This window comes from Quercus lobata, chromosome 9 (genome assembly GCF_001633185.2).
Source record: "Quercus lobata isolate SW786 chromosome 9, ValleyOak3.0 Primary Assembly, whole genome shotgun sequence".
Classification (NCBI taxonomy): Eukaryota; Viridiplantae; Streptophyta; class Magnoliopsida; order Fagales; family Fagaceae; genus Quercus; species Quercus lobata.
The window spans coordinates 9,124,175-9,146,621 of NC_044912.1; the positions used below are offsets into that span (position 1 = coordinate 9,124,175).

The 22,447-nt window shown below is 35.0% G+C and overlaps 2 protein-coding genes and 1 non-coding gene across 5 annotated transcripts in view; 2 read left to right on the top strand and 1 right to left on the bottom strand.

Moving 5' to 3' along the window:
- Positions 1-1,851: 1,851 nt before the first annotated feature.
- TRNAQ-CUG lies at positions 1,852-1,923 on the bottom strand. Its single transcript has one exon. It is a non-coding gene; the product is annotated as a tRNA-Gln (tRNA).
- A 2,915-nt stretch (positions 1,924-4,838) lies between these two features.
- LOC115959555 lies at positions 4,839-17,597 on the top strand. Of its 3 annotated transcripts, none has more exons than XR_004084918.1 (14): positions 4,839-7,907; positions 8,608-8,735; positions 8,945-9,044; positions 9,132-9,270; positions 9,361-9,424; positions 10,520-11,285; positions 12,332-12,658; positions 13,655-15,181; positions 15,268-15,340; positions 15,424-15,509; positions 16,154-16,273; positions 16,727-16,797; positions 16,975-17,115; positions 17,233-17,597. XR_004084918.1 is itself a non-coding variant. In XM_031077995.1 (13 exons), exons 1-13 carry the CDS (start codon positions 5,088-5,090, stop codon positions 17,258-17,260), a joined length of 6,249 nt encoding a protein of 2,082 aa, XP_030933855.1. In that variant the 5' UTR covers positions 4,839-5,087; the 3' UTR covers positions 17,261-17,597. The 3 variants fall into 3 exon arrangements, 1 of the variants encoding a protein (XP_030933855.1); XR_004084919.1 differs by having other exon boundaries at positions 8,945-9,038; XM_031077995.1 differs by lacking the exon at positions 16,975-17,115.
- Positions 17,598-21,195: 3,598 nt separating this feature from the next.
- The window catches only part of LOC115959557 (CLP protease regulatory subunit CLPX1, mitochondrial-like), an 8,537-nt gene continuing 7,285 nt past the window's right edge, over positions 21,196-22,447 (top strand). The window contains exon 1 of the mRNA XM_031077997.1: positions 21,196-22,037. Within this exon, the coding sequence (XP_030933857.1) occupies positions 21,462-22,037 (576 nt within the window). The 5' untranslated portion in view covers positions 21,196-21,461. The remainder of the gene's footprint in view (positions 22,038-22,447) is intronic.

The window sequence follows — 22,447 nt, forward strand, 5'->3', positions numbered from 1 at the left end:
TTCACCCACGCTCTATAAATTCATTGTTTGAGTTTGTTGGGCTAAACCCAATCCTACACTGGGTCCAGTCCAAATTCAGTCCTTACACTTTCTTTTATATTTTGTTACATATTTATAGCAAATTAGGCAATTTTATATACTCTTCTAAAAAAAAGACAATTTTATATATTTCTTTGAGTTTATAATATGTTAAATTTATATATATTACTTATGATGTGTAATTAACCTAAAAATACATAATTTGGCCCCCCAAGTTAAAAATTCTAGCTACGCCCCTGCCTGTAGCTTTACTCAACGTAATATTATAACAAAATGAAATTAAGATAACAAATAGAGAAGTATTATGTCCATGATATTTTCACAACAAATTACATGTGAAACATTTTTATTGGTTTTAATTTAAATTCACAACTTAAATTACTTTTTTATCCTCTCGTAACAGCCAATAACAACTTATCACTTAAAATTTATTGTGAAATTGATGTGGACAATGCATTTCTTTAACAATTATGACTTATGATTGTTTTCCTTTAAAGCATTGGCAAATTTTATTGTGAAAAAAGAAATGGTTAATATCATCTTTGAAAATTGATTTTTCTTCAAATTTTTACATTAAAAAAATTCCAAATGATGATTGAAAAATATTTTCCATAAAACTGACCGAGAGACCTTAATTAAATAAACTGAAACTTAGATGACTTAAATAAATGAAAGCAAAATTAGAAGATTTGAATGAATTATGGTGAAACTTAGGCTCCGATTGGGAGGAGGGAATAGAATGGAATGGAAAGAAATAAAAAGAATAATTTTAGAATATTTTTTCATTCTCTTGTTTGGGAGTTTTAATGTAGGGAATGGAAAATCCATTCCCTTGTTTGGGAGTTTAAGTGAGAGAGAATGAAATGGGTAGGAGGGAACACTTATTCCTCTCTATTCCCTTAAAACCTCAAATTTTCATTCCCCCCAAAATTGGGAGGAGTGGGAGGGAATGAAATTAGATTTAATGATTTTTTTACTAAAACTCTCAAAATAGCCCTATATATTCAACCATTTATTTTAAAATAGGGGTCTAATAGTAATATTGTTATAAAATGATTCCATTACATTCTTTCCATGTTGCTCCCAAATAGGATTACTTACATTCCATTCATTTTCATTCATTTCCATTCCTTTATTTTAAAACATTCAATCAAGGTTACTTAATTTCATTCAATTCCATTCTTTTCCATTCATTTCCCTTATTTATATACATTTCATTTCATTCCATTCCTTTCCATTCTCTTATAACCATCTCATTCCATTTCATTCCCTTATGAACTCCCAAGCGGAGCCTTAGAGGTGAAGTTTTACATTTTAGCTTCTAATGGCCTTAATATCCTTGTATCTCTTATCCAAACAAAAAATTCCTTGGATCTACTTTCATCTTTCATGATTTATATAGTAACAAAATAAAATTAAGGGAACATTTATTATCTCTAATGGCATTAATATCCTTGGATCTATTATTCAAAAAAAAAAAAAAAAACCTTTTATTTTTTATACAAGATAGAATTTTTACTCTAGTTTAATGTAAGTATATATGTGTATTAAACTCCTTCCTGAAGATTTGAATCTTGACTCTTATCCTCTAAACCCCACAAGCATTTATACTTGTGGAGTGACCACCACACCAAGAATGCACGGTAGTTAGAAATAATTCATGACTTATATAGGAATAGAATAAAATGACTTTTATGATTGTTTCCCTTAAAAGGATTGGCAAATTGTCTATCTTCTTTCGTCAAAAAAAAAGAAAAAAAAAGGGATTGGCAAATTGTATTGTGAAAAAACAAAAAAGAAATGGCTAATATTAGGTTCCACCGAGATTTGAACTCGGGTTACTGGATTCAGAGTCCAATGTCCTGACCACTAGACCATGGAACCCTCTTGTTGGTTGTCATTAATTTAAATTATATATAAAGCATCCCACACGGAGATAAATTTAGAATATTCTCCTCTGACAAATGAAATCATTGTCACGTTCGATTTTTTTTGGTGGGCCACAAAAATCATAGTGACCTCGATTATTGTTTATCAAATTTTTACCCAAAAAAAAAGAAGAAAAGAAACAACAATCAAACTTTCCACATTTGAATTTGTGCCCCTTTTGGAGTATTATATTAATAATTACTACGTATAGGTGATGACGTGACAGATGAGACGTTATCATTCAATATACTAAAAATAAAAATAAAAATGTTTTTACTTTATACTTTTATACATTGATGTGATTGAGCACACGTGGAGACAACTCCACGTGTTGATGTGGCATCAATTTAAGGAAATTCCATAACAATCTTTTTGATTTTGCTTTTGTTTTTTGTTAGAAACAAACATGGGAAAGTTCGGATAGGGATGAGATTATAACACAAAAGTTACACAAGGGACCTTACTCAAAAGTTATTACGACTTTTAAAGGTGCATGTGACAAATTATACTTTGTATGATGAGGCACATGAAGCTATTATCTTACTTATAGATGAGCCCTATATTTGAAAGATTTTTTTCATATATAATATATTTTCTTAAATAATATGATTTGAGAAGTAGTAAGAGGTCATGTTATTGAGTGTGTGTTTGGCGATTGCTTATTTGTATAGTGTTTATTAAAAGATATAATTTTTGGTAACTTTTATATTAAATTTGTGAGAAAAATTTAAAACTAGTTTATTTAAAAATAAATAAAAAATGAGATTATTTGTAAAATTGTCCTATTAATAGATGGACATTTATTAATAAATTATTTTAAGAAAATTTATATACCATTTTTATAAGAAATATAAAAATTTATTAAAAATTTTAATTTATTAAAAATTTTAATTTATAAAAATTTATTAAAAATTTTAATTTTTCTCATAAAAATAATTCATTAATAAATACTCTAAAAAGATATCAATTAACATTTTACTTTATAACAAAATCAAGGTAAAAAGCAAAAAGTAAAAACTTTTTGCCTTTTAACCAAAAGCACTTTTGAGAATCCAAGGGCAAATAATTTGTAATGCATCAAATAATTTTTTCCTAAGTAGTCGAACCATTTTCGAAAAAATAAAAAATCCAATCTGTTAATAACTTTTCATACTTCACTCTTTAACATAAACTTTCTTGCTTGATTTCCTTTTAAAAAGAAATTAAAAAAAATTCATAAATATCAGTTACTTTTTTATTTTTCAATAAAAAAAGTTTCCTAAGATGATTTATCAATTGATGTCTTAAGGGTAGTGAAATCCAAAAAGAAAAAGTTGATTGACTATAATAGAAAGGTTTTTGGTAATAGGTGCATTCGGGTATCCGGAGAAATTTAGTGCGTTGCGTTGGAAATTTCCAACGTGTCAATTCATTTTTCCTAGGCAGTCAAATAACTTTTCAATAAAAAAAAATCCAATCTGTTACTAACTTTGCTGCTATTCATGCTTCACCCTTTAATAGAAAACTAGCATGTGTAACCCATGTAAATGCATTGATGCATTTAAAATTAAACAAAATTTTTATTATAAAATTATAAATAATTAGTCAAATTATTTTTAAAAAAAGCATGCAACAAATGCATATATATGAATACATTTAAAATTAAGCATAATTTTTATCATAAAATTATAAATAATAAAAAAGTAAACGTAATTAGTCACATATTAAAATTTTTACCTAAATTCAATACTAATTATGATCATTTTTTTCCCAATTTTTAATAAGATAGAATATGTGGTGGTATTTGTTGTGTGGTAATTTTTATTGAGTATATGTGATTGGTTTTTTTTTTTAATTTTATTTTATAGTTCATTAATATTAGTCTTTTAGTATTTTGCACTTATTAACTTACTTGGCATAAAGATTAAAAAACTTAAGTGGACAAATGACACAAACTTAAGTGGATAATTATGATGTGATATCCACGTAAATCTAAACACACGGTGCAAAATTAAATTTCAATTTCAAACTCTAATTGAACTTTCTCTGAGTTTTGCCTATTAATTATATAGATTGCTTACTTGACTTCCTTAAAAAAGGTTAATGGATTATAATAAAAATGATTTAGGTAATAGCTATATTCGCATATCCGTTATGGAAAAATTTAATGCACTTCATTAAAAAGTAACAAAAATAAATAAATAAATATTTTTTATGGGATGATGTGAAACTCTCAAATATATTTATAATATGTTTTTTTAAAATTGTATTAAAAATTGAAAAAAGTAATTAATTAATTTAATAATTTTTCATATTCTTCATAAAAGTAACATTAAAACTTTTTGAAAGTAATTTATTACCGAATCTTAAGGGCAGCCGTACTAATCCATTAATCATCGCAATAAAAAATTCAAACTGTTTTTTAATTTTTGGCCAGAAGAATTAAAAAAAGTCTTAATAAAAAACTCTCAACATTAAACTGATGCTATATACATACTCGTGCCATAAATATGATTCCTTTTCTAGTCCAATGTATGTAACGCTTCATACGAGGATTTGGACCACATAAAACGGCAACAGCCCACAGTGTCAACTAGCAATCAGTCCTAACAATACTAGGTACCCGATTTTTACTGTTATTTGATTGAATTGGCATCTTTCACACCTTTGGTCTAAGGCAGGTTCTAGTCATGTAGACTCGGTTCTAACAGGTCTGGAACCGTAAGCCAGTGATGTCTCAGATTAGTGACTAGGAGGGACTCCATGTGTGTCACAATCACCAGCCCCAAGAAAGTGGTCCCTCTCTCTATTATGTTGAAAAAAAAGTGCACGTACAGAGACTTGTCCTGTCCCTTCGCTTTTGAATTAAAACCCCCAACAGACTAGACCAGACATACATTTATGTTGCTTGCTTATTATTGCCTTTCCAAATTACTGAACTTTCTGTGTGTTGTGTACTGATTTAACATCAAAAATCAAATGAACCATCACAGGGTTTTTTCTTTCTGTCACAGTTAATGTTTGTATTAAGAGTGACTGAGAGGGTGTTTTAGTTGTCAATCAAAGGCGTTGTTGAATTTTGGGTTTTTTTTTTTTTTTGGTTGTTTGTTTTTGGGATATATGAAATGAGATATTGAGAAATGGAGCAGGGCCCATCTGGCGGTGAGGACCATAGGTGTAGGAGAAGAGGGACTCCAAATTGGAGGTGTAGTGAGAGAGCCTTGGATGGTAAGGCTTTCTGTGAGAAGCATCATCTTTATGTGGTGCTGAGGAACAAGAAGAAGAAGATGGAGAAGGTTGCTCGTGAAATTGGTGGTGGAGGGGAAATGGGTTCTGAGAGAAAGAAGAGAAAAAGACAAAAACTTGAAGATATTTTGGGGAACCAAGAAGTGGGTCTTGGAGATGATAGTGTGCAAGAGTGGTTTGCTGGTGGTAGTGGTACTGCTGTGAGCGTTGGGGAAGAAATTGCAAGGCTGTTTGGTGAGGTCAGTGATGGAAATGGTGGTCTGGGTGGTCTTGAGGGTGAAAGTTTACAGCTTTGGCCTGGTGGGGATGGTCAAGCATTTGGTCAAGGTGTATGTGGAAATGGCGGTCAAGTTCTTGGTGGCGGTGGTGTTAGTGAAGGAATTCAAGGTGGGTATGGTGGTCTGGGACTTGATGGTGAAGCAATTCAGTTATGGGGTAGTGATGATGCTTGTAAAAATGGTGGTGGGGTCCCTGGTGGGCAGGGAATTCAGGTGGAGGGGTTTGGTGGGACTGCATGTGACATTGAAGGCCTGATTCTTGGTGGTGGTGGAGGAATTCAAGAGAGTTATGGTGGGAATATGAGTGGAATTGGTGGTCTTGAGGATTTTAATGGTAAAAAGGTTCAGCTTTGGAGCAGTGCAAATGTTTGTGAAAATAGTAGTGGGCTTTTTGGTGGTCAAGGAATTCATGGGGGTGGGTCTATGGAGAATGCTGGTGAAAATGATGGTCTGGGTTTTGGTACTGGAAGATTTCAAGACCTGTTTAGCAAGGTTACTGGTGAAACTCTTGTTGATGGAAGAATTCAAGCCCTTTTTGGTGAAACTAGCTGTGGAAATGATGGTCTGAGTTTTAGCGGTGAAGGCATCCAGTTTTGGTGTGAGGAAGCTGCATGTGCAAATCTTGATGGTAAAGGAGTCCAAGGTCTCTTTGGTGATAATGTATGTGTAAATGGAGGTGAAGTTGGAGTTGGAAATGGTGACAGACAAGAGGTGGTAGAGTCAAAAGGAAAGCGTGGCCGTCCGAAGGGATCAAAGAATAAGAAGAAAAGTTTGGGTACAGAAGAATGTATTGAAGGGTTGAGTGGAGTTACTGGTGAAAATGGAGTTAGAGATGAGGTTAAGTCGGAGGCTAAGCAGGGTAGGCCAAAGGGTCCAAAGAATAAGAGGAAAAGTCTTGAGATGGACAAAAATGAGAGAATGCCTGGTCAAGAAACTGCTTGTATGACAGCTTTGGATAATGAGAGGCTGTTTCAAGAGGTTGAGAAGGATAAAGAATTGGCTGAAGAAGGAGCAATTTCTGTTAATGAAGTTAGGAATGAGATTGTTGAACCAAAGCCAAAGCGCGGCCGACCAAAGGGTTCAACGAACAAGTTAAAGAATCTTTCAGGTCAACAAAATCAGGGAGTGCCTAGTGAAATTATGAATAATAATTTCAGTGATATAGTTGTTTGGCCTACTGGTTTGGAGAATGAGATGCTGACTCCTGTTGGTGAAAAAGAGTGGAAATTGCCCATTGAAGCCACTCGTGATGGTGAAGATGGGGATGAGAATACCCAGCCAAAGTATAAGCTTGGTCGACCAAAGGGTTCAAAGAACAAGAAGAAAAAATCAGAAGCTCAAGAAAATCAAGGAACCCCCGGCAATATTGTGGTTGTTAATGATGGTGGTGATAAAACTCTTTGCCCAGTTGGTGGGGGGAATGAAGGTGGAACTGAGGTTGTTCAGCAAAAGAAGAAGCTTGGTCGTCCAAAGGGTGCAAAGAATAAGAAGAAAAATACAGCAGGTCAAGAAAATGAAGAAATAGCTAGCAAAATGGTGGTTGCTAATAATGGCTTTGATGAAACTGTTTGGCCATTAGAATTGGAGTATGAGAGGCAAACTTTTATAGGTAAGGAAGATAGGGGATTGCATTTGGAAGCCACTAATGATAATGAAGGAGGAGATGAGATTGTGAGGCCAAATGATAAGCCTGGTCAACCAAAGGGTTTAAAGAATATGCAGAACATTCTTGCTGATAAAGAAAATCAGGGAATGCTCTGCAAAGGCAGTAATGATGGTAGTTGGGTTGAAACTCTTGGGCCAATTACAGTGAGTTATGAGAATGAGAGGCCTATTCTTGTAAGTGAAGAAGATAGGGGGATGCCAGTTGAAGCCACTGGTGGTAATGGAGGTGGAGGGACTGTCCAGCCAAAGAAAAGGCTAGGCCGACCAAAGGGTTCAAAGAATAAGAAGAAAATTGTTGCAGATCAAGAAAATGAGGGAGTGACTGGTGAAACCATGCACAGTAAAGATGGTGGCAGAGCTGAGACTATTTTGTCAATGGATTCTCAATATGAGAGGCCTACTTTTGTAGGTGAAGAAGATCAAGGGATGCTGTTTGAATCCACTGTTGGTGATGGAACTGCAAATGAGGTGATCCAGCCAAACGATAAGCTTAAAGGTTTAGAGAACATGAAGAAGCGAGGCCGACCGAAGGGTTCAAAGAAGAAGAGAACTATTATCATTGGTGAAGCTTTGAAAATAGCAAAGACGCGTCAAGCATTGAGGGATTCTGGTGATGTAGAGATAAAGTCTAATGAGTTAATATCAGAACCCAGCAGTGTTCTGAAAAGGCCTAGAGGGAGGCCCAGAAAATTCAAGAATAAAAAAAGAAACCCTGATGGCATTAGGGAGGGAAGATCAACTGAGGATGGATTGGAAAATTCAGGATTTTCAGTGAGTTACTCTGCATCCATCTCTTCTCTTTATTCTAAATATTTCTATTTAGCTTGTTGATGGTAAACAAATTAGAGGAAGCAAGAAAGTTAGCGCTGTTACCATAATATTGAACTGTTGTTCTAGAATGTTACTGCCAAACTACTGTGACTTTCATGCTACGTTTTTATGATAAATTGGCATTCATAGAATTTTTTTTTTTTTTTTTTTTTTTGGGTGATGGTAATGGTTAACATGTGAGCTGTTTTGGTTGCTTTCATGGTCTCCAGTAGCTCTGCAAGCTATAAGCTGATTGGCTCTGGAAGCAACCAATTTATATGGTAGTAGAAGTTCACTGGTGTTCAGCACTGGTAGAAGTGCACTGATGTTACTTATTCAACACTCTAATTATACTGGCTCCACTATTATAAGCACACGTGAACTGCCAATTGTGAAAAGTATCAATGAGTTTAGAAGGTAGAGATCCAAGAGTTGTACATCATCAAACAGTCTATCCAATGCTCTGGCATATAAGTCTTCCCCCTTCCCCACCCACACCCCCTTCTTTGCTTGCCGCGCCATATTGTATCTGCAATATACAAGCCAAATGTATTGTGTACTGTTCTAATTGTTGCATCAATTGATTGTTGTTAAGAAACTAGTGTTAAATGTTTAACCAAATTCTCAATTGCATGCTGTTCTAACTAGGTTTTTGTTTTAGGATGATTCTAGTAAGAAAAATCAAAGGAGTTTACCGTGCCACCAGTGCTGGAGAAATAATACATGTGATATTGTTGTTTGTTCCAATTGCAAGAAGAGACGCTATTGCCACAAGTGCCTTGCAAAGTGGTAATAAGAACTTTCAAAGCTTTTTTAACACCCCTAGCTTTTAGATTCCAGTAGCCATATTGAAACTGATTCAGCTTCTTATGTTTAGCAAAGGAGTAAATGGTTCATTTAGTTATGCAACAAAAAAAAGGATTTTTATAAGCTTACTATTTTTTAATGAACCTTGTTTGTATTTTGTTTCTGATGGTACTGTAAAATGAATGAAACAGGTATCCAGATAAATCAAGAGAAGATGTGGAGATTGCATGCCCTTTTTGTTGTGGTAATTGCAATTGTAGAGTATGCCTCAAGGAGGAATTAAATGTGATGGTTTGTGCCTTTCCGGTCTTTTCTGTTCCCTTTGCTGTGGTTCTGCAGGTCACATTTTATATGCAAATAAGTATTTGGTTTTGGCAGGTTGGACATGAACAAGAAGATATGGATACCAATGCCAAATTGCAAAAATTTCTTTATTTGCTATACAAAACTCTGCCTCTTCTCAGGCATATTCAACAGGAGCAGAGCTCTGAATTAGATATTGAAGCCAGCATACATGGTATTGCACTTTGATACAATAATTGGTCTGTATTTCTTCAATAGATAGATGACTCAGGAAGCCCAAAATTTTGTTTCTCCTTGTTCATAGGTGTCAAAATTATGGAGGAGGATATTTCAAGATCTGTACTTGATGATGATGATCGAGTGTATTGGTACCATCTCATGCTCCTTGATGACTGAAACTAAATAGTTTGTTATTCATGAGTTCAACTTCTGGTATCTCCAGTTGCATATTTATTTTGACTTTGGTATGTTTATGTATTGAAAGAGTTGGAATACCTGGGAAAATAATAGTTTTATATTTAGTAATTTGAAGTTCCACACTTCCACTTACTGTACAGGGGCAGATATTGCTTGAGCCTGACTGGTGACAAGTTCTATTGGAATTCTTTGGCTTTCAAGCTCAGTACTAAAGGAACTAACTGAAAAGAGTGTTTGCCTATATATATATATATATATATATATATTCTTTTTTGGATAAGTATATATATAGATTTTCAATATTTGGAATTTACATATTGGATATAGATAGATTATATCTTACAGAAAAGTAAATCAAACCCTTACAAAAGTTCTACCATGAACAGATTGTATCTACTGAGCAAATATAGGTTCGATCAAGATGTGTTTCTCCAATCAATGCTTCTGTGCCCTATATGAATTAAATGATAAATAAAATGGTGGTATCAAGATAGAGGCCATCTTCAAGAGCCATTTTATTTAGGATTTTTCTTATTTCATATTAATTAGAGGATTAATTTTAAACTTATTTTCGTCCTTCCCTGTGCTTTGTTTAACTTGTCTATGCATGAGTTTTGCCAAGTTGTTTGCATGCACAGTCTGTGCATTAGTTGCACCCCCTTGTTTGGCACCTTCTTACTTATCCTTTTCAATGTATCCAAATTAGTGTTGTTTATTGGAATTCTGATATGTCAGATGTCAAGCATGAATTTGCTAAGAAACATATCAAACAAGTAGTTTTTCACTGTCAAGAAATCACATCACTTGTTATAATTCCTCTCTTTGTGGTCAAGATTTGGAGGTTACAAGTTATTTTATCCATCATCATTGATTATTCTCTCTATACTGACATTGGCAACTGTGCCTTCTGTATTCGGAGTCTCAAGGCCAATGTCTATCAATTTTAGTTGGATCTGCATTCAAAATGCATTGAAACTTCTGCATCTATGATTTCTCTGTTCATAGTGATACAAATTTGTAATTGTGCACGTACACTTGTTTAACAGTGACAACTGCAATACATCTATTGTCAATATCCACCGAAGCTGCTCCAATCCTGATTGCTCTTATGATCTCTGTCTCACTTGTTGCCAAGAACTAAGAAAAGGATTTCAGCATGGAGGTGATGAAACAGAATCTTCCCACCAACAAGGACTGTGTGATCAAAATACAGAATTGAATGGTCAGACTGCAAATGGAAAGATATTTGGTTGGGACAGCCATATGGACCTTCCCATAAATGAGAGCATGGCTGACATGTCTTTTAATGTTCCTGATTGGAATGCAGAGGTTGACGGTAGGATTCCTTGCCCCCCAAAAGTGCGAGGAGGTTGTGGTAGGGAGATGCTTGTACTGAAACGCATATTTGAAGCAGATTGGGTTGACAATTTGATTAAGAGTGCAGAGGACCTAATTGTCAAGTATCAGCCACCAGATAATGATTTTTCTCAAGGATGTTCTTTGTGCGATCCTATGAATATTGCTCAAAATGGAGCAAGAGATTCTGAAGTAAGGTGGGCAGCTTATAGGGAGAGTAGTCATGATAACTTTCTCTATTGCCCAAATGCGGTTCATTTGGAGGATAATGACTTTGAACATTTTCAAATGCATTGGATGCAAGGTGAACCTGTCATAGTTAGAAATGTACTTGAAAAGGGTTCTGGTCTTAGTTGGGAACCAATGGTCATGTGGAGGGCATTTATTGGGGCAAAAAAGATATTAAAAGAGGAGGTAGCAAAGTTTAAAGCTATTGATTGCTTAGATTGGTGTGAGGTATGTGTTCACTCATTAATGTTGAAATTTCATTTCACTACTTTTCTAATTACTTGATTTTCTCCCCCTCCCCACCTCTTCTCTTGTATGATATTTAGATTTCTTCAATTTTTCTTTGTAATGTGATCATCTCAAATTGTGTTTATTTTCTCTAGTGAATGCACCTTTACAAGGATGATAGCTTCTAATCTAGATATTGGGCTCCATTTGTTTCGGCGTAAATTGTAAAATGTCAAAGACTATATCTGATATTTTTGTTTCAGAACCCAAGTAAAATTGTCAAATAACGTCAAATATAATATGGTTGTGGTATGTACCTATTCTGACCAATTTAATTACTCACTTGACCATATGAAATACTTAGCATACTAAAAGGGTTAATTGTTTAAGTTGCAACTGCGGGGCCTGTTATAAACTTGAAAAATTAATTTTTGTTGTTGTTGTGATGCAATTTAAATTCAACTGAAATCAATTGCTGATAAGCTCAAGGTCAACTAACTCCTCCTCCCCTTATAAGTGCTAGCTGGAGGGCAAGGTTGTGGGTCCAAGACCCATCAGGCGCATGTGTAACTTACCAAAAAATAAAATAAAATAAAATATAGGAGTTCAGCCAGAACTATTCTTGTTTCCATGTTCATGTGAATTGAAAAGGTTAACAGTTTTCTATTTTGCAAGGTTTTCTCAATTCACCAGAATGTGCTATATATTACAATATCTTGGTCTGTCAACCTAACTTTAGATTAAGGATTTCCTATACTGGCTTGAGGTGCCTTAATTAGAGCTCACTAGTATGTAAGGTAGTCAACTAAGTGAAGATTCTCTTCCTATCTTATGGGAAAAGAGAAATCCAATAAATTTCTACCTGATGAGATGATGATTAGGAGTGTTCAGGTCGTAACATGTAAGGCAATTTTTCTTGCATGTTGCACTTGCATATTTCAGCCAATGTTACCAGCTATTCTGGCATGCAGTTGGCTTATATTTCTGTCGAAAATGTTTTCTCACATATTAAGTAGTGAAATTTATCTTCTGTATTGGTTCTGCAGGTTGAGATTAATATCTTCCAGTTTTTCAAGGGTTACCTACATGGCCGTAGTTACAGGAATGGGTGGCCAGAGATGTTGAAGCTGAAGGATTGGCCTGCATCAAATTCTTTTGAGGAGTGTCTGCCCAGACATGGTGCTGAATTTGTTGCGATGCTTCCCTTCTGTGACTATACAAATCCTAGATCTGGTCTCCTGAATCTAGCTACAAAACTTCCTGCTGTTTTGAAGCCAGACCTGGGACCCAAAACATATATTGCTTATGGATCTTTAGAAGAGCTTGGTAGAGGTGATTCAGTGACAAAACTACATTGCGACATTTCCGATGCGGTATGCAATAACTTTGGAGATTTTGTGCTCAATTTTTATGTTCACAGATTGTTTCTTTTTAACTTTTTCTGAAGTCCACATCACCTTATTATTACGCTCTTTGCCTCCTTCACCTTCAATGTAGTTAACCAATTGAATTATCATGTCCTTAAATGCAATGCATTTCCTCAATGAAGTTGGTTTCCTGAAGCACACACATGAATGATACAGAATATAGCAGAAAACTTGGACTTTGAACAACTTATGCTACTGATAACAAGGATTTTTCTTTTTTGTTTTTTGTTGAGGATCCATAGCTGACCCCAAAAAATTTGGGATTTTTTGGGACTAAGGCTTGGTTTTTGTAATCATTTGTGGGTTTCACTCTCATATCCAGTCAGGAATAAGCATGTTATTGCAAATTTCATTTGAGAAGCCAGTTGTGCTTTCATTGTATAGTGATAGTTTTTTAGATTGTTCAATGTGTTTGCACTTAATCTAATGTTGATTTCATTGTCATTGATTAGGTCTTTAGTGAAGTAGTAGTAGGTTGGTTTCTGCTGCGTATAACTCTCAAGGGCCTTGACACCTTGTCTGCTTTTTTGTTTTGTGATCAACCCAAACCCTCCTCTTTTTCCAGCCATCCCCCTTTTATCTGCTTCAGGTGATGGAATGAACTATTATGGTCTACATGTTATCACCTGGTGTTTTACTACCTTCATTTGACCCTAGTTAGATATGCATAATTAAATTTATATTTTTCTCATAGAGATTTCCAGATATTGCGTATTTTTAAACAATGTCACTGGCATTGTATGCTTATTCCTTACTCTTGTTTATTGTACTCTCTCTTATATATAATACTTATATCACTTTTAGTTTCTTAGTTGTCAGAGATTTTGCAATCATATTTTTTGTAGGATATCTATAGGTTTTAAAATATGCTTCTTGTATCATGTCTATTAAAAGCCTTTCTGATTTCATGAATGTCATTGTAACATTATCATTTCTGTTTAGGTTAATGTATTGACCCACACAACAGAAGTAAAGATTCCTCCAAGACAGCGTAAATTCATAACCAAATTAAAGAAGAAATATGAAGCTGAAGATTTGCATAAGCCTTGTGATGGTACACACAAGTTCCCTAGTACATCTGGAAGAAAGCGACGAAAAAGATCTTGCAAAGGTAAAAGAAAAGTTCATGGGTATTCTGAAAAGGCTGACATTATTGAAAGTGACTCTTGCTTACTGGAAAGGCCAAATATAGAGGAAGGAACACTGGATGAACAACAAAATAAATCCTTGGATTTTGGAAGTCCTTCTCCAGAAAGTTTACTGGTTGTTAAGTCACAGAGCGATTCAGTTGGAGATTTTCATAAAAGGGTTCAGAAGTTTGATCTTCATATGTGTGATTCTAGCTCTTCTTTGCTGGGAGGGAATTGTGATAGGGCATGTGATATGGTTAAGGACAAGGTTGAATTGATAAAGCGCTTGTCACCATGCAATGGTCTTGCTAAAGATACCTTGTTATGTGAAAGAATGGAGCTCGAACAAAGCACTCAAAACAACTATGAAAAAGAAAAAGCTTTAGGTTTGAAGGTAAAATTTGATGAGTTTTGCTCTCTCAAAAATCAGCCTGACACATGCACCAGCGTAGTTGACTTGAATTCATCCATTGTGCCTACTTGCATAACTGGGGACTTTAAAACAAATGTGACTGAACAACCTAAATTTAAAGGATCCTGCATTTGCCAATGCAAGAATGTCAAGGAGAACTTTTCACCTGATGCAATAATTGCTGGTACCAACCATACTGCCACTATTGAAATTAGTTGTGCCAGATGCAAAATTCCTGCAATTGAAGACGTTAGTGCTGATCTGCTTGATGCCCAGAGTGAAATGGTTGAAACTGATAAACACGTGCCTTCAAGTTCGACAGTGACAAGGACGATGACAAATTGGAATGGTTCTGTGGAGGTGACATTTGCAGGCAGCCATACAGATGGTACAAAGTCAGACCCAGTTCAGAGAGCTGTAGATCCCAACTCCTGTGCAAAAAGTTGGGAAGTTTCTGATGTCCCTTTATCTAAAGAGCAGCTCTCAGGCCCTCACCGTCCTGTAAGTGGAACTGCTGCTGGGTGTAGCTTCACCTTGTCAGATGGGGTTGCTACAGGCCTCAACTGTCCTGCTACTGAAGAATTTTGGTCTACTTATGAAGGTGATGCTAAAGATGTAAGAGTTGAAAGAGATTCAGGTAATCTAAAACATTTTCAGCCTTCAAGTACAATGGCAGAACTTAAGTCTGTCAAGGGGGAATACTCTTCTGGTGCAACAGTTTCAGGCAATATAAATAACAACTTAGAGCCAACCAAACCAGAAATAAGTTCCACCAGAGATCCCCTTCAAAACAAAGATATTTCAGAGGTTGCATATGGATGTGCTGTATGGGACATTTTCCGTAGGCAGGATGTACCCAAGTTAATTGAGTACTTACGGAAGCATCACAAAGAATTCTGCCACATCAGTAATCTTCCTGTAAATTCTGTGAGTGTTACTTCCTAACCATGTTGGCTATCTTATTTAGAGTGGTAGTAGTTTAAGTTGATGTGCTTGATTTGCACTTGCTTCAGGTTATTCATCCTATTCACGACCAAACCCTTTATCTAAATGAGAAGCATAAAAAGCAGCTGAAGGAAGAGTTTGGTAAGAAATTATGTTTTGTCAACTAGTTAAAATTATAATATGGACAAGGCACACATTGTTATGTAATGATGAATTGTATTCAGGTGTTGAACCATGGACATTTGAGCAACACCTTGGCGAGGCCGTGTTCATTCCTGCAGGATGCCCACATCAAGTGAGGAATAGACAGGTGCAATTCTCTTCAAATCAAATATTTGATTTCATCATGAGCTAGCCTTTTAGCATCACTAGAATATCTGTTTTTCCTTTCCTTACATGATTTTGAAGCATAGCTCAGTATATTATGATCTTGGTTACCCAGTTTTACTGAACTAATTTTGAATGTCTTTTTGGTCCTGTTATGGGAGTAAATCCACTGAAGGCGATGCTCTTGCATAAACAATACTCTAAATCCATGATCTTTTATAGTAGCAACAATGTACACATAAATATTTTGGAAGAAAAATAGGGGGGTTAAGATTAAGAAGGTTTGAAACAAGTTTTAGTGGGGCTGCAGGAGACCTATCCTTTTTTTACTAGAAAGTGAGGAAATCCCTCACTTATCCAGAAACAAGTAGAAGAGGCATCCATAATGAAATCTATGCCTCATTGAGATTAGAGTTCATAGTTTTCTATGCTATAGTTCCCTCTTGTTTTGTTTGTTCAAAAGAAATCTTCATGGATAGATTTCTTGCAGATTAATTCAAAATTGTAATTGATGACATGAAATACATAAAATCTCACAAACCATTTCAGATAGTATATTAAGCTTTTTTATTTTATCTTCATTTATGTGCTATATCAAGTTTAACACTATCTCATGATCTGTTCTAGTCATGCATAAAAGTGGCCCTTGACTTTGTTTCCCCTGAGAACGTTCAAGAATGCATCCGGCTGACAGAAGAGTTTCGTCTGCTCCCAAAAACGCATAGATCTAAAGAAGATAAATTGGAGGTACATCTTACTTCAATCAATTCCTGTGGCAACTCATTACTTGGCTTTTGCATTCCTAGTAGTTTGATTCTTTTAGCAGTACGCTTAAAGCATAAGGTAGATGTCATGGCCATGCAATTGTAATTTGTTTTTAATAAATCTCACAGAACTTTATCCAATAAAAAATGTCTTCTAATTTTTCATCTAGCATGCAATGTCATGTATGAAAATGTTTATTAACATGTTTACCCCCATATATGACTTTTTCTGGTTATCTCCGTATTCGTATTTTTCAAGCTTATATAACATTTTCCTTTTCTTACCAAACATCTTTGTTTCAGGATCTCTAAGAGAAAGTTTTGCTGCCCTTTATCCCTTTTTAATTTTTTTTTTTTTTTTAAAGTACTTTGTAGGACCAACTGCTGCTTATATCCTTATACTTTTCTAACGCTCCAGAGATTTCTTTGCTTGTAGGTTAAGAAGATGGCACTATATGCAGTTTCTAATGCTGTAAGTGAAGCCAAAAATCTAATGTCCAAAATTGAGTAAGTACTCTTGAATTCAACACTTTCTTCTAACAACTTTTACTTTTAGAGGACCATGTATTATTGGGTGTAAATAAAATTGGTAGAGGACCAAGAAATTATAAAAGAAAAGGTCATGAAATTATCATAATTTGTTCAGATCTATAGTAAGGGTGAAACCATATTTCTTATTCTTAGCTTTCGGCCGATATATGGCAACAATCGTATTGGAAGAAGAAATGCTAAGGACAAAGGCTTCACCTGAAGATTAAGGGTGACCTGATTAGAGAATCAAAAAATAGATTCAGAAAGTGTTTAGTTAAGTGAAACATGGATTAGGTTTGTTGTGATGCCAACGATTTTATCATATATGTATATTGATGCCATATTGTCAAGATTGTTGTAATCTACATATACCCTTTTCTTGGCTTTTGATGGTTCTTAATGACCTTGCAGTTCATCAAATGGAGACAAGAAAGCCTAGGAGCATCCATTTTAATTGATGGCTCTCATGAAGGAAAAAGCCTTAACTGTAAAGAAAGTAGTTGCTGAATAGTATGTTGAATCCTGAATGTCTTCGGGACATTTTTGTTTTAGAATAGTTTGGGGTCGTCAATGATGTCTTACTTACTCAACTATTGATTCTATTATCTTTAGTCCTGAAGATTACTCTAGGCCTACATGTTAGTTTGCCAGGAGTGTACAGAATAAATTTTTGAATGTTACTTGGCTTGCATGTTGCGACCCTAACTAGTCTATTGAGAATCGATAGCCGACCCCAAAATTTAGGGATTATGGCTTGGTTGTTTTTGTGATACTAAGCCTGCATGTTAGCAATAACCTTGCTGCCCTTCAGGAAAGAACTACTTTTGGCCAGTGATGTTTAATGGGAATAGTATGAAAGCCATTTGGATGTTTATGCTTAAAGCAAGACTATAGTTTCGGCTGGTATTCATGGCTCTCAAAGACTATAGTTTTAGAGGGTTTCTTAAAAGTACATCTGTACTTTTATACATTTTTAAATGATTAAAAATAAAAACAACAATTTAAAATTAAAGAATATTGTGGAGTTGAAATTGTCAGAGTGAAAAACAAAAGTAATAGATAGGTAGTTATCTTTTAAAATTAAATGATCTTCATACTATAATAAGAGGTTTAACCGTGCGAGTACCACGGATTCCGTTTATTCAACTTTCTTCTTGTTGAATAAGAGACAAGGGGACTTAGGTTTGAAACATGCCATCAACAAAATCTAATTAGTGCGTCTTAACTTGATAATAAAAAACAATTATCGTGTAGCAGATGTTATACATTTAAATCCTATTGTATCTATCCAAAAAAGAAAGAAAAAAATGGAAGTACTTTTGGTCTTAAAGTTTAGTACTATTTTTATTTTGACCCTTTACATTTCAAAAAATTTTATTTTGGCCTTTTGTGTTTGCTTCCATTTTCATAAAGGCCTTATCGTTCATTTTGTTAGTTATCTGATGGTAAAATGCTAGATAATTGGTGTCTATTAAGCTATGTCATCCATAGATATCACTAGATTACTAATGAAAGTGGATGACATGGCAAATATAAAAACAAAATAAAACATGAAAGTTTAAAATAAAAATTTGACGAGTAAAGGGTCCAAAGTGTACTGTAGTAAAAAAAAAAACCATTATAAAAGTAATCAAAATAGACATTTAATATATATATATATATATATTTTTTTTAAGCACGTTGGAACATGCACATAATAAATAAATAAATTAAAAAACTATACATTTTTAAGCACGTTTCATATTAGGTTTCAAATTACGTATAATCCTGACAATATTTTAAGGTTCACATATGTAAAAGAGATCATCCATCAAGACAATATGGCATGGACAAGCCTACTTGGCATGAATGACTTTCTCACTTGAATGTGACCTAGTCATCTCTATGTAACTCGAGCCCTTCGAATGAAATGATGATTCGATGGTCTAATGAACTTGCTCATGAAGCTCAAGCACAAACACAGAACTCCATAATGTGGAGCTCGTATTGACTACTACTAAAGAAAATGTGAAAATTGAAACCCATAGTCTTTATTCACAAGAGTCGATGACCATAAACTTGAATATCTTGCCTACAAAGAGGGTAAGAGGTTGTTTGGTTTCACCAGTTTTCATCACTCGTTACTCATTTTTTATGGGTCCCAAGCCTAAGATGTGTGTTTAGCTATGTTTTCATTTTCAGTTCTCATCACTCAAAACCCAACAAAATGAGTGATGAGTGAGTGAAAATGAAAACAAGATTTATGTGTTTCCGAGTGATGAAAATAGAGTGGTGGTGGCAATGTTGTAATTCCACTCATTTGAGCCATAACTAAGCCACTAAGGCGATGACTATAATTAAGGAGTAATATACATCATCGACAAGTTTATAAATTCAATAAATTTTTAACTAGAGTAAGGTTTGAGCAATCTACACACTTAAAAAAGGTTTTTCTCTAGTGAGATCATGCATCGGAGACCTTAAGCCAATGCTACCAAAACTGGTTCATAGGCATGTATTGGAGGATGGTACGTGTGAGGAGTGTGGCATAAATTTTGAGTCTTTGTTTCATTCATCTTGGGAATGCCCAAAAGCCTAAAAGCCTGTGAGACTTGGATGGCTCCAAAACTCTTTCATTTTGTGTCTTCAGTACAATTTCGTAGCTTCATGGATTTATTGTGGTTTGTGTTGATGGAGGAGAGGTGGCAAGATGAGAGGTTTTGAGCGGACTAACCTTCTTCAGCCTTTCTATGTAGTAAGTTAGACACGGTTTGAAACAATTTTAGAAAATAGCATCTCGAGTTTCAGAAACTCGAGATCCACATTATAACTCGAGTTCAAAAGACTCGAGTTGCGATTGTGAAAATGCCACTTAGATCTCGAGTCTTTAAAACTCGATTTCCATGAAAAAAATTTCACTTATAGTGGCGTTTTTAAACCTTACAGTGACGTTTTAAAGCCCTATAGCGGCGTTTTTCTGCAAAAATTTTTTATAAGTACAGGTTTAGGGGGTCCTATAGTGGCGTTTTTAAGACCTATAGTGACGTTTTACAGACCTATAGCAGCGTTTTTTCTCAATTAATGGAAATCGAGTTTTTAAAACTCGATTTTTAGCCTGATTTTTTTTCCACTTTAACTTAATTCACTTACAAATCGAGACTTAAAAACTCGAGTTTTACCTTGGAACTCGAGTTTTAGACACTCGAGATGCTAGTTTTCAAAATTGTTTTGAAATGTGACAATTAACTAAATTTTTTAATATTTATTGTTATTTACAAAAAAAATTCGGCAAGATGAAGATTCAACTTTGGCTATTACTTTGGTTAGGGCTCTTTGGACTAATAAGAATGATGTTTGCCATGGTGGTTTGAAAAAGAATGGAAAACAAAATTTTCATTGGTGTACACAATATTTTGATAAGTACTAGGTTGCCACAGCTATTCAAATTAAATGTAATCAGCCTTTGGAGTCGAAATGGGTGCCTCTAGTTGATCTAGTCTACAAGGTTAATGTGGATGGGGTGGTTTTCTCAAGTCAGAAACAAGCTAGGATAGAAGTGATTATAAGAGATAGCTAAGGGAATTTCATTGCTGGTCTGAGCAAGAAGCTGAATGCACCTTTGGGAGCCATTGAAGCCGAAGCCAAAGCTTTTGAAGAGGGTATTGTTTTTGTTGGTGAAGTAGGCATTCAGAACTTTGTGGTAGAGGGTGATTGTTTTGCAATTGTTTAGGCTCTTCGTGATGTTTCTTCAGCACCTTCGTCAGTTGCTCCTCTGGTATATGAAATGATAGATGCAACCTATGGGTCACAATGTGTAAAATTTCCCATGTTCGATGGCAAGGCAATAGGCCTGCCCATCTTTAAGCTAAAAATGTTTTAGACATTGGTGATTATGTTGCTTGGATTGAAGAAAGTTTTTGTTTTCTTGAACAAACTCTTCTTCATTATATATTATCATCCTCTATTTGTGTTTAATGAAGTTTATGTCTTTTATCCCAAAAAAAAAAAAAAAAAAAAGAACTTTATTCAATGCCTAAGAACATGTGAAATGTGAACCTAGATTGTCTTCTAAGACAAGTTGCCGAACAAGACAAAGATAAAAATCTATAATCCTAAACACTGCAAAAGAAAAATATAAAATCTTGCTTATTTGATATGATCTGCACTGTGCAAAAAGTTGGGACTGCCATTTGCCACGTCAAAGCTACATATGGGCCTCCCATTCCCATATGCTAGACTCCAATGACGTCGCTTTATAGATCAGCCCACTGATTCACCAAAATTGATAGATTATAGAGAATTCTCAAAATGATTCCTCAAAAAAAAAAAAATAATAATAATAATTTGGGTATTTTTATATTAAAGAAAAAAAAAACTGTATTTGGATATTTTCATGATTTTTTTTTTTTTTTTTGGGTGTCTTTTTTCTCTCTAATCCCTATGTACCTAGTACAAAATTTGCCAACCATACATGATAATCCCAAAATCTAAGACAAACCCATTTCAATTCGGCTCCGATTCTATCCAACCCATCTCACAAGATTTCCTTTTGACCAATTCTATGACCCCCAATATTCTATTTCTGACAGCTTAAAAACTTTCTCTCATTTTCCTTCACTTTCCCGGGAAAATAAAATTTTATTTTTTCCAACATCCTAATTATGGCCGCAGCTCTTAGATCCAAACCCTACAAGGAAACGACGTCGTTGACGGTCTCTCAGTTCCGGTACTTCCTACTGAACTACATGCACGACGGTCGTATCGGCACGGCAGCTGGTTCTCAGTGTGCGAATCGTACGAAGTGGGACGACCCTTACATGAACACCCCTTATCACTTCACTTCCTTCAAGCCCGTGTCTTTGCGCGGCGAGTTCATCGAAAAGGGTACCCAATTCTCCGATTTCAGTCGGAGATTCACTCAGCTTGACAAGAATTGGAGCAATAGGTGTGGTGCTAATGCTACTGTGTTGAGCTCTGATGGGGGGGACCCGAGGGAGGTGTGGTCTGGAGATGGGATTGTGATACGGTCGGGCAATTCGAGCATGCATGTGGTTCGTGGTGGCGGTGGAGGTGGCGGCGGCGGCGGTGCGAGTGGCGGCTCAGGCGGTGGTGGGTTCGGGTCGAATTCGAAGGATGAGGCTTGGGGAGGGTCTAATTTGGGTAATAGTTTTCCCACGCCAAAGGAGATTTGTAAGGGGCTTGACAAGTTTGTAATTGGGCAGGAGAGGGCTAAGAAGGTGAATTGAATTTTGTTTACATTTAGTTTTTATTTTGTATGGATTTTATGGTTTTTCAATGGAGGAAGTGCATTTTGAGTACTCTAGCTCTTTTGGTTTATGCTAAAAAATAGTGTCTTTATGATGATTGTTCTCTATCTCTTGTATGTATAGTCAATATGAAAAAATGTTGGAGTTTGAGATTTTGAAATGAAATGCAGTTCTGTGTGCTTTTAATACAAGTGATGGTATTCTTTTCTTTTGAGTCTCGTGGTTCTGTTGGGTGTAGTGATATTTATGTGGTGATTTTGTTTACTAGATTTTTGTGGAGCTTTCTGTGATTGCTTCTTTGTGGAGTGGCTTTGATTTCATGTATGTATTTTAAGAAAAAGATAGTGTTGATATAGTTGCCAGCAATTTTCAAGTGGATA